The sequence below is a fragment of the Ruditapes philippinarum genome, unplaced genomic scaffold, assembly GCF_026571515.1.
Source record: "Ruditapes philippinarum isolate M1 unplaced genomic scaffold, ASM2657151v2 ctg8419_1_1_1_1, whole genome shotgun sequence".
Classification (NCBI taxonomy): domain Eukaryota; kingdom Metazoa; phylum Mollusca; class Bivalvia; order Venerida; family Veneridae; genus Ruditapes; species Ruditapes philippinarum.
The window spans coordinates 27,366-39,845 of record NW_026858238.1 but is presented as its reverse complement, the minus strand read 5'-3'; the positions used below and the strand labels follow the sequence as shown (position 1 = coordinate 39,845).

Below are 12,480 nucleotides of genomic sequence, written 5' to 3'. Positions count from 1 at the left end.
AAAAACCACATAGAAATATATGGGGATTCCTATTTGCTTATTGAGGAAAACGTTTGGTGCTTTTTTGAATAGCATGTATTTTAGATATGGGCGAAAGCCTAAATGAAAACCTCGACCTTCCTTCCCATTTTTGTAAGGTCCCTTGAGTTTCAATCCGTTTTGTCTGCCGTCGTGCGTTGTGAGTCGTGCGTTTACATTTTAACATTTTAAGCTTCTTCTCTTGAACCGTTGAACCAATTATAACCAATATTTGCATAAAGCATTGATAGGAAAAGGGGAAATGAAAAAAAATGAAAATACATGGCCCCTGCACGCCTGAGGTCTGAGGGTGGGGCCTAAAACCATAAAGATTATGCAATCTTTAAAAAAATCGTATTCTTTACTCCTGGGCATCAGGCAGTCAAACTGTTGGAATGATTGTAAGCATTGAGTCCTATATCAAAATTGTGAAATTCATAGCCTACAGGGTCAGGGGTGTTGGTGCAAGGACGGGGCTCTATTGAATATATAGTGAAAGTACATTATTTCTTAAAAATTCTTCTCCTCTGCTCCTTGGCATTTTGAAAAGTACATGCACATTTATGATGAGAGAAAATGTCGTTTCAAAAATTGAGAATTTCATGGCCCCAGGGTCAAGGGGTCTTTTTTTTTTCTTTGTTTTTTTTTGGGGGGGTGGAGGTGGGTCTAGTAATTATGTAGTGAAAATGCATCTTCTCCTCTGCTGTAGGTTATAAAGCTGATTAACTATGTACATACTTATGATTGGGAAGTTTCTCTTTCCAATTGTGAAATATATGGCCTCAGGGGTTTTGGTTCGGGTCCAAGGGTTGGGCTAAATTAGGAAGAAAATCTGTTCTTTTATAACAACATTGCGATTTGGCTGTTAAGCAGTTTACATGGTTATACCCCCCCCCCCCCTAAAAAAGTCAAGGGGATATACTTGGAGTCAGCTCGTCGATTAGTCCGTCCGTCCGTCCGTTTGTCGTTTTCCTTCATGGTTTCCGGACTGTAACTAGAGGTTTAAAAAAGAAGATATCGTAGCCAAACTTCGTATTTTGCAAGCTTATATAAAGACCTGTGTTTGTATTAGATTTGGACCCCCTGAGGTCAAGGTCACCGTTATTAAATTTGAAAAAATGGTCTCCTGATAAAAGCTAGATTTTGGAATGTTTTACTGTATTCAATAAAGCTTATATAAAGATTCTGGTCGGAATTGCATTCGGACCCCCTTGGGTCAGGGTCCAGGTCACTGTTACTAAAATAGAAAACTGGTTTTCAGACAATTACTAGAGTTAAGAATGAGATTTTGTTATCAAACTTGGTATATAGTAAGCTTATATGAGGACCTGGGTTGTTATCGTTTTTTGGTCCCCTGTGGTCAAGGTCACTGTTTCTAAAAATATTGTACAAAATCAAGAGTTAGGAATGAGACATTGTAATCATACTTGGTATTTAGCAAACGTAAATGAAGACCTGGCTTTGTATTGTATTCGGACCTCCTTGGATCAAGGTCAAGGTCACCGTTACTAAAAATAAATGACTTTCAGATAATAACTAAAGTAAGGAGTGAGATTTTATAATCAAACTCTGTAAGCTTATAATTTATGAAGACCCGTTATTTTTGTTTGTTGGTTTGGGTTTATTTACCCCATTTGGGTGTAGTTCACTGTTATTAAAAATAAAAACATAGTTTTCCGGACTACAATTACAGTTCGGTATGAGATATTTTATCAAACTTGGTATTGAGCAAGCTAAATATAGACCATCGGCTCGGTTTGCTTTTGTACTTCCTGTGATCAAGGGTCACTATAGCTCAAAACAGATAAATGGTTTCTGGTAGATAACATTATTTTAGAATTATTTTACACAGTTGATACTTCATGAATTGTAGGTTGGGTTAAATTGAGTTCTAAAAAGTCAAGGCTACTGGAGTGGATATAAAACACCTTAAGTGTACTCTTGTTATAACAAGTAATGAGAAACACTGTGGAATGCATGACCATTTGTTTTTTGTTGGTTTTTTTTTTTGTTGTTTTTTATTTTATTTTTTTTTGGGGGGGGGGGGGTAGGTCTCAGGGAGAGTATTAAGTTTAAGTTGCACAATATAATTTTATACATTATATTATATAAAAACAATTTACAGAAATTAAAATATTTTTGTGATGTTTGATGTTTTAATCAATGTAATACAATTGTTTACGCAAAAACTAAAACATATATAAACTGCGGTAAAATACTAAAGCCAGTGGGCCTCTTGGTTTTATTTATTACGTAAAGACAATTTATAATACAAATATGACTATCAAAAGCATTCATTTTATTTCAATTTCTAGGCTTTAATGCTACAACATGCACTTTGACTGGTCTAGACGAGTTTTGGACATATTTAATCACAGTAACTGCATCAACTGATCGTGGAAACACACCTGTGACATTTCGTGTAAAGACCGCAGAAGGCAGTATGTTTCTTTTGATAATACGAAAATCGTGATTTTTTCCCCTGTTTTTATTTAATTAAATAAATGTTATTTGATTCTACTAACAATAAACGTGTAAGAAAATTGTGTTTAAGTTGGAACGGATGCCTGTTATACTTTGTATAATTTCTTTGATTGATTGTTTAATATCTCTACAAAATCTGCCGAAATGTATATCGCTAAATCGAAGTAAAATATTAAGTTTATTTCAAACAATGTTCTTCCATCATTGTTTATGATGAAAATAAATTTAAACAGAGGAAGTATAGTAAGTTCAAGTCAAAATTATTCCACTTTGTATGTATAATCCAAGTTTTCAAGTGATATATGTAGCCTAGAGTCTTATCTTTCTATACATTAATACCACTTACTTGATATGCGCTAAATAACGGTAAAATTTAGACTGATTACAATACTTTACTTATTCCTCTCGAAATCACCTTGTCAACATAAAAGTTATAGAACTCGGGTCCCTTGAATTAAAATTGGTTCCATAATTGGGTAGATATTTAGCATGTAACATTTGCTAGCATCCAAGCTAGTTTATTTTTTTCTTTGTTGGGGGTCATTTGGTAGAAATTTTGTAATTTATTATTGAGTGAAAATTGGTAGTTATCATCTTAAATGCAACCTTACTGACAGTATGGTGTTGCTGTTAGGGCCAACACAAAGAGCTTGGGCAATTTTAAATGGTTACACAATGAAATAAAAAGCGACTTCAAGTTATTTTATCTATTTAATAGCACTTCTTTTAGTGGTGGTTGGGAAGGGTCAAAGGTGTCTTAATTTTAAAGCAGGGATAATTGATTCAACCATAGATTGATACATAAGAAAAAAATAACAGTTTATTTCCATTGTCCATTTTCTATAATGTCTTTAACAATTTTTATTCCATATCCAAGCAAAGACATACACGATATAAATGAAAAAAATGCAATGTCCATCACGCACACTGCTTAAAGCAGCATTATTCGTTAGGGCAATTATTAAAAAGACACATATACATACATGTATGTTTAAAGCAAAGTCAGAAAATATTGCTCCTTTCCTGATTGCACATCATTAGAAATAATTAAAAAAAACAAGAATGTGAAATGTTAATCGCATTTAATACAACATGTCTATTAAACAGGGCCAAGGCATGATTCCAGTCTCAATAATAAAAGTCAGCGTTACGTTAATAGATACCTTTTCGGAACAGAAATCTAGAACGGTGGTTAATAACACCCTGACATGAAACATTGACAACATGAATGATGATTGTCTGCTATGTTTGTAAATATTGTTCACAGAATGTCTCAAAAATGTTTACGTTTACTTTAAATTTGAATTGTGTTTATTGTCTAACAAAGATGTATATTAAACTGTTATGTATCCATAAAATGATTCAAACCAATAAGAATAATACAAGATTATTTTTTCGATGAAAATAAGAAGGAATGTTTTATTTGTATGTTTAAAATTTGTGCATTAACTCGGTCTCTCTTCTTGACATATTCATATAATGATATAAAACATTTTGCCTTCCTTTGAAAGAAAAAGAAATTTATTGATGGAAAGACATTAATGTGCTTGTTTTTAAAATTTTGGTTCATAGCTATTTTTGTGATTTATTGAAGTTAAAAAGTATGTATTGTTCTATGTAACTTCTGAAAATTGTTCCATTATATTATGTTTCCCTATCGTTTCATTTTTAAAAGAAAAAAATGGGTACGATTATCGTTTCTTTCTTTTTTATCAAAGAATATTAAAACAATTTTATAAGGTGAACAACTCAAGATTTTATTTCTGGTACTTAAATAATACGTCATAGCTAAAATTAATCAAAGGGCTGCAAGCTCTATGGCTTTTTCTGATCTTTGCAATCTAAATCGTAATGTATATCTGTATGTATTTTCCTGTATTAGTTTATTTTTATATACTACTAGTATAATTCACCTTGCAGGGCACCGAGATGCAGCGACTGCGTTTGGATTTTTTACTATAACAGTTTGAGTTTGATACATACGGAATTTTGCATGACTAGAGTTGCATAAAAATTCATTTATGTTCATTGTTTTTGACAGCCACACTTTATCATAACCTTTTATCCGTGAATATCGTGGCTACTTCCTTAATAAAAAAAAAGTTGCCTCGACTGGGATTTGTACCCCAGGGCTTCGTTTCATAGAGAGTCCTAAGTCTGAAGTCGGTCCTTAGATAACAATTGAGACAATTTTGCGTTTCAAAGAAAGTCTTAAATAAAGTTTCCTTTTAAAAGGAAAGGCTTGCTCAGTTGTGCCATCATTCCTTCCCTTTAAAATTCTTTTTTTTTTTCAATTTATTACCTCAATTTTTTTTAATTACGGTATTTGTATATCATAAAGGGTTTATTAAGTTGTTTTTTTTTTTTCTCGAAAAAAAAAGTTTCACTTTTAAAGGGATAGGTAGGGTAAGCCCAAGACTGGACGAGCACCTGTGCCTCATTTGTTTGAGCACCAGTGTTCTGCGTGCAAATTTGGACCAAAAAGGGACCAGAAGACCACTGATTATAACTGAACGGGAAAATGCTGACGATAACAGTAGCAACACTTTTTTTGTAAAAACGAATGTTTTTTTTTTTTTTGTCAAAAACGATTTGAAATTTATTCTCTATTGTATAAAACTAATAAAGAAAATAATCAATCGTAAAAATACTAACATTGGCTCTCACGTGGAGATCATTCTATCATATTGAAGGGAAACAAGTCAGCAAATTTTATTTCCACTTTTTCGAAGAGAGTCTTTCGTTTTGGCAGTTGCTAATTTCATTTATATAGCAGCTTTAGAGACAAGTAAATGCACTAGGTTAATGATATGCATGGGCTATTTTTAGATAACCTCACCAAGACGTTTAAACTCTGTCAGTAGATCTAAATATAACTTGATCAAGCACTAAAATTCTGCGTGATTCGGTCACGATCTTTTGATAAGCAGGACCGCCCTTTGGAGACGGATTACTACTACAGTAACCATTCTCTATTGTATAAAACTAATAAAGACAAAATTATACCAATTATAAAAGAAACTAACTTTTGCGTCTTGAAAAAGAATTGAAACGGAATCAAGTAAAAATAAAAATCCTATTTATATAAACAAACTGGGATTACCGAAGTAACTAAAATAGCTTAGAGTTCCGTAATATTACTTCGTCTGATTCCGCAGTATGACAGAATCGCCCGAATTGTCACGATTGCAATCGGAACTACATCGGCTATTATCATTAATCCGAGGAGTGACGGAAAGGGCCGAAAAGTTGCGATTGGCACGATTGCAGCTGGTTTCCCGTTCAATCATGCACTAACAAATGTAAGCAGGAAACCACCTAACCGGAACAAGTTTTCCAAAACAAACGGCTGCAAGCCAAAAAGGTCCTAACTTATGACTATAACTATATTTATTACCAAAAACAGTCCTAAGTCTAAGAGTGTTTTAAAGGAATCTTAAGATTGTCCTAGGTCAAAACCACTCCAAAATCAAACATGGCAGCGTTCATGGTAGTGTTTCAAAGACAGAGGGCCCTGTGACAGAAATGATTAGTCGATACTGTACAAATTTCTAAGAGAATCGATCTTGCAAATCGAAAATTGAATTTCGTTTTGAAAACTGTCTAGATAGAAAATGGTCTAACTAAGAAAATAAATCCGAACACCAGTATCTTTAATTCAGTTTTTACCGCTATACAGCCGTTTAAAGAGTTATTTACATGACGTCACAATGTAGCGCGAAATAGCGCATGCAAAAACAGTCAAAACAATATATTACTGCGCGCTGTCCAATTGCAGTTACGAAGCAAGCAAGGAGATGCGTCACCATTTTTCTTTGATAAAAAGGTTATTTTTTCGTCTTTCGTTAAATATGGCATATAAGTTCACTCAACATGATCTTTTTGTCTATTACGTCAAGAGGGCAATACATCACTTACTTGCTATAATCAATTGCATAGTAAATCCAATCCGGGATTATGCGCGTGCCATTGTATTTTGTAACTTTTCAGGAGAGCGAATTGGTCATAAGTCTTAAGTTTATGACAAAAAATAGGACAGTTACTTGAAACGGTCTTAAGTGCAAAATCATTTTCTCCTAAAGTTGGTCATAAGTCCTAGGATTTAGGATTAACGTAGGACTCTCCATGAAACACAATCCTGCAGACCTCTCATACCCTAAACTAGCGCGTTACCCCTGCACCACGGAGATGTAAAAACAACCTGAATAAAATCAAATAATTCTAATTTTAGAAAATCCATGCAGGGTTTGTTATCCCACAGATATATAAATCTTATATTTAGCTCCATTATAATCCTAAATTAATTTCGAGGTATGTTGTTCACGATATACATGTTATTTAACATTGATGTAAATAATTTACCGAAAATCTTCTCACCAAAACAGTCCGACATGTATATATTCCACTACTCGACAGTGTAATACGCTCTGAGGTATTCGGTAATCGACATCGCTAAAAATAGCATTTTTATGTTCATCCGCGTAATTGGTGACTTGATAATTCTATAAGCTAACGCTACTTTTAAACTTTGAATGCGTTGTAATTTGTTTGATACTTATAACAAAATAAATATATTTCTTTCTTTTGCATCGCTAGTTTTAAGCTGTTTTGAGAACTACTTGTTGTTAGGTTTGTCGTGAAGCGTCTGTGTCAGAGATTGAATGTCAGCATAGAATTTTTAAATCTGCGATCAGAAAATACAAAAAGTCAATTCTAAAGAAACGCGTTGTGATCGTAAAAAGTAAACGTTATTCGAACCCGACGATCTATTTATATTTCTCATTATATATAAACCGGTTCATGACTTTTAAAACTAAGCTTGTTTAAATTAACATGTGATTCTCCACGTCCTCAAAGATATATTTCTATCGCTTGTACAGGTTTATTCTATAAATGTAGATCTATTTATACAAAAATGGGAGGAATACTATTAAATGAAACACATACTTCTTTCTGAAGGTATATCGAGTTGAAAGCAAAAGTATGCGTTATGTTCAAAACAAACAAGATATGACGTTTCTCTTAGTTGTGTTTAAGATATACCTAATTGTGCGACACGTTGTTTTTTTATTTACTCATATTCAATGTAGCGATATAGTCGTGAAATATCTGAATATTGAAGTACCAATTGTTTGCGAATAGGTCTGGAAAAAAATATGTACCGATAAACTTGAATGTGGCTTATGCTTTCTTAACAACATTATTACTTTTAATTCTTTTTATCCTTGCAGTTCCTTCAGCAGCTCCATCTGTAGACAAACTTACTCCTACTGAACATGCTGAAGTAGGATTTAAAATATCATTGAACCCTCCTGGAGAGAGAGATATAAATGGCATTATCACAAATTATACAATCAGATATGCATGGAAAAATGATACGTGCTGGAATTCTGATAACGGTGTTATGGTTGAGGAAACGAGAAGTACCACCAATAGATCTGATTATGAAGTGTCAAATTTGCGTCCGTACTGGTTTTACAATATAACAGTGAGTGCATCGACAAATGTAGGTGAAGGACCAGTCGGATGGTGTGACGATTGTTATTTTAGAACAAAGTCATCTAGTAAGTATAAGAACTTCATGTACTGACCCACTTGGATTTTACCTTGTCAATTAGATTTATTTTACCTTAATTTATACGTTTTCTTTTTCAATGTGAATGTGTTGGAAGCTTTAACCATATAGTAACTTTTCGTTCCAGAAATAAAACTAAAAAGTTTAAAGGTCATGTTGAATGAAACAACGAAAATACATCTGCGAATATTTCAAAATTCAAAATTGTACGGTTCATGTTAAATGTTGAATTCCACTTAAGCCGGTGTAAGGGGACATAGTCGGTAATTTGCACTTTTCAGTATCGTTCATGAACAGGCTCAATCAAACCGAGCCTGCAACATTTACAATTTTGTCGTTTTGGGCGTTTTTTAGAGATTCATTTTTGTTCTTCTTTTTAAAATCTATTTGGCTATTAGTCTTTAAATTATTAGTCCGGCCAGTTTTATCACTCGGACACTTCGTCACTTTATGATATCTCCGGACATTGTATGCCATGTTGTTTTAATCAGAAGTAGGCAAAGTAACTTTTATTTTCATTTTCTCCACGATGTTTTTTCTTCTATTATATTGCTCTGAATTTATTTTTAATCGTCTTTATTTTTCATTTTGGAAGCACAAGTAAGAAACACAGGGCGCAGCAAAATTTATTTTTACATTAATCTTTTTTCTTTCAATTACAATTTAATATTTAATTTAAAGATATATTATGCTCAAATTTGGTATCTTTCGGGAATACTATGATTTTACATTTTAAACTATACACATTTTTTTCAAAAATATAATGAATACATGATGTCATTAAACAGGCAGTTTGTTTAAAGAAAGGACCAAATTAACTTTACAAGTAATAGAGAATACGGCTTACCAAACAAATTGCACATTCTCTTACTCAAAACACATTTTATTCAGTAAGAGTTTCCTGAATTTCAATAATGTTTTACAGTTAAAGTATTATATCAAAATGTGTTAAGAAATATAATCTTATTTTTGTCAGAACCTGGTGAGATCCGAAATGTAAAAATAAGCACAACTTCTAATGACGCAAACATTACATGGGAAGCACCATGTGAAACAAATGGAATAATTACTAAATACACAATAAATACAACCAATACCGACCCGACATCAACTTTGAAACACAACATGCCAAGAACCTGGAAGAATGAAACTGATGGAAATATCACTCAATTCATTGTTAAGAATTTGTTACCTTACAGAAACTATTCGTTTAGTATTGCCGCTTACACTGAAAAAGGTGTAGGTAACCTTTCCTTTGGAATAAAAAGGCGGACAGATATTGCCAGTAAGTTTATTGTATGGCTATAAATTAATTTCTTGAATCAAGTTTAAAAACAATAAGTGTTATAATTGTTTTTTTGTTAAATCCTTAATTTATCTTGTTCCCATATGCTTGTCTTGTTATTCTGTACATGATGTATATGTCTTCACTCCTCTAAGTTATACTCAGCTGCTGGTAAACAATTAAGCATCGAGGAGTTAAAATTATGTCGGTAGTATTTTCAGTTCATGGAATTATGCCACACTAAAGAACATCAAAAGTACGTTATGCTTGTCTACGATAATTTTTGTTACGATATGTATACAGTTGTTATTTGTCTCTTATTTGTTCATTAAACTTAAGTGAATCGAAATTCGTTCGATGGTTTGGACTTAATGTGTAAATTTAACCAAAGCACATTATGTTTAATATATATTAGAAGAAAATTATCTATAAAATCTAAATGTATGCTTTCATTTACAGAGCCTCGACCACCAATAAACCCAAAAGCAAAGAATATCAATTCCACAACTATTGAAGTTACATGGGACACGCCAGATTTGTTTACTGGTCCGACCCGTTACTTTGTTATACCAGTCGATGATAAAGACAATAATATAAAACTTAATTCTTGCGAAGCAACTGGTAGGTCATTTAAATCAAATTCTATTCCAAGTTTTTTTAATGTACACGTATTTGCTGATAGAATATTATTCTATATTAATCACCAAATCATTTCTACGTAGGACAGTGTTATTGGGTTTTTAAAGATAGCATGCATTCATAAATATTCTTCATGATTAAAAACTTTATAGTCTGCAGCATAATTAATTTAGCTGTTTAAGGAAATTAACAGAAAAAACAGAATTCCTAAAAAAACGCTCAAAACGAAAAAACTGAAAATGTTGCAGTCTCGGTTTGATTGAGTCTGTTCAACGATGGGCGCAACTAAACAAAACGGAATTTTGAAAGAGGAAAGGAGGATATGGAGCATGCATACCACAGAAAAGACGTCAAAAGACAAACTTTAAAAGCAGGCACTATATCCTAAGGGTGATAATACAATATTTAACTAGGAATACTGGGAAAATCTAAGTTGGAAAAGGTCAAAAGAAGAAATACAATTAAGGTTGGAAACCATAAAGGTTTCCATTTTATCCACTCTATATCCATTTCCTGATACATTTGTAAGACGCTAAAATATCATAAGATCATAACTTAGTGTCAGACTTGAAAGGAATGAAACTATTCAGACGACGAGATTTTGAGTTGCTTTGAGTTGAGTGATAATATTTATTTTTGTTTATAAGTATCATCTTTTGCCCGACTTTTTGCTGTAACTGGCTATAACTGTTTTTAATGAATGGATTTACTTCATATGAAAACAAAACATTCTTTCGGATTAGACCTTCATGTAAGTTAAACTCAAATTGACCATGTCTCATTAATGAACATTACCTTGAAAGTTAAATTATTTAATTATGCTACATTTGGCTGTAACTTGGTAATTGATCAATGTATTATCTTTATACTTGGACAAAACCATGGCCTTATTTAAGGTTGAACTGATCTTGACCTTGAGTGTTTAATGACTTTGACCCTGAATGTCAACTTGTTTAGTTTTGGTTTGATTGTCATTATTATGTAATTTTTGCAGACATGGCCAAAACAAGACTTGCTACTGATAAAAAAAAATATTTCATAAATAAAAAAAATCATAAATAAAGATGTGACCTTAACACTAAATTGGCATTTATCGTCAAGTTTAAATTAATGAAATGCTCTTGTTCTTTTCTGTAACTGGCTCATGTTAATCTTTACAATCTTTAAAACTGTCTTTGGATTCAAGTCAAAACCACATTGGAAATATATAGAGACTTTCTATGTTCTTTAGAGGAAAACGTCTCATGCCTTTTTGTATAACATTTATTACAGATATGGGCGGGAGCCTTGATGAAAACCTCGACCTTCCTTCCAATTTTTTAGGTCCCTGAGTTGTTATCCGTTTTGTCCGTCGTCGTATGTCGTGCGTTAACATTTTAAGCTTCGCCTCTAAAACCACTGAACCAATTTAAACGTATTTTCGCATAAAGCATTTATTTGTGAAATTCATGACTCCTGCGCCTGTTGGATCTGAGAGGTTGGGCTAAAACCATAGAAATTAATGTGATCTTTAAAAATCTTCCTCTTTACTCCTGGGTGTCAAGCAATCTGTTCCTGGGTATTTAGGAAACAAAGTAAATGCATAATTACGATGAGAGAGGCTGTCTTTTCCAAAATTGTAAATTTCATGGCCCCAGTGTTATGGGTATTAGGGTGTGCAGGGTCTAATGATTATTTAGGATAAATGCATGTATTTTTCAACATTTTAAGCTACCTGTCTGGAACCACTGAAGAAATTTGAACCAATTTTGGCATAAAGCATCTATGTAAAAAAGGAAACAAAGATTGTGAAATACATTGCCATGTACGCCTGTGGCCTGAGGGTGGGGTTTAAGCCAAAAAAAATCTTCTTCTTAATTCCTAGGCATTAGCCAGTCAAACTGTTGGCACAATGGTAATAAGCATTGAGCCCTCTACCAAAATTGTGAAATTCATGGTCCTCAGGGTCAGGGGTGTTGGTGCAAGGGAGGGGCTCCGTTGAATACATAGTGAAAGTACATTATTTCTTAAAATTTCTTTCCCTCTCCTCCTGGATATTTTGGAAACAAAATAAATGTATAGTTATAATGAGAGATAGAGAATGTCGTTTTAAAGATTGTGAATTTTATTGCCCCGTGGTCAAGGGTTTTGTTTTTGGAGAGTTTTTGGAGATTTTTTTGGAGGGGTCTTTAATAATTTTGTATAGAAAATACATTAATTCTTTGACAATCTTCTCCTTTCCTCTTGGGTATAAAGCGGATGAATACAGTACATAGTTATGATGATGAGGAAATCATAGTGAAATCTATGGCCCATGGGGTCTATGCTTGGGTCCCAGGGTGCGACTAATTGTGTTAGAAAATGTATTCTTTCATAACTACATTGCGATTTCGCAGTTAAACAGTTTTCAAAATTACCACCCCACCCCCCACCCCCAAAAAAAAGTTAAGGGTGTATACAGGAGTCAAGTTGTCGGTTTGACAGTCCCGTCCGTCAGTCG

The 12,480-nt window shown here is 33.1% G+C and overlaps 1 protein-coding gene across 1 annotated transcript; it reads left to right on the top strand.

Annotated features, from left to right (window-relative positions):
* Positions 1 to 2,333: 2,333 nt before the first annotated feature.
* On the top strand, positions 2,334 to 11,332 carry LOC132752573 (protein sidekick-2-like; the record flags this gene model as incomplete). The annotated part of the gene is made up of 5 exons (XM_060742912.1): positions 2,334 to 2,459; positions 7,734 to 8,066; positions 9,054 to 9,362; positions 9,822 to 9,983; positions 11,274 to 11,332. Coding segments are annotated over 5 exons (989 nt in total), but the record flags the coding sequence as incomplete, so codon positions are not given.
* Between the last annotated feature and the right edge of the window lie 1,148 nt (positions 11,333 to 12,480).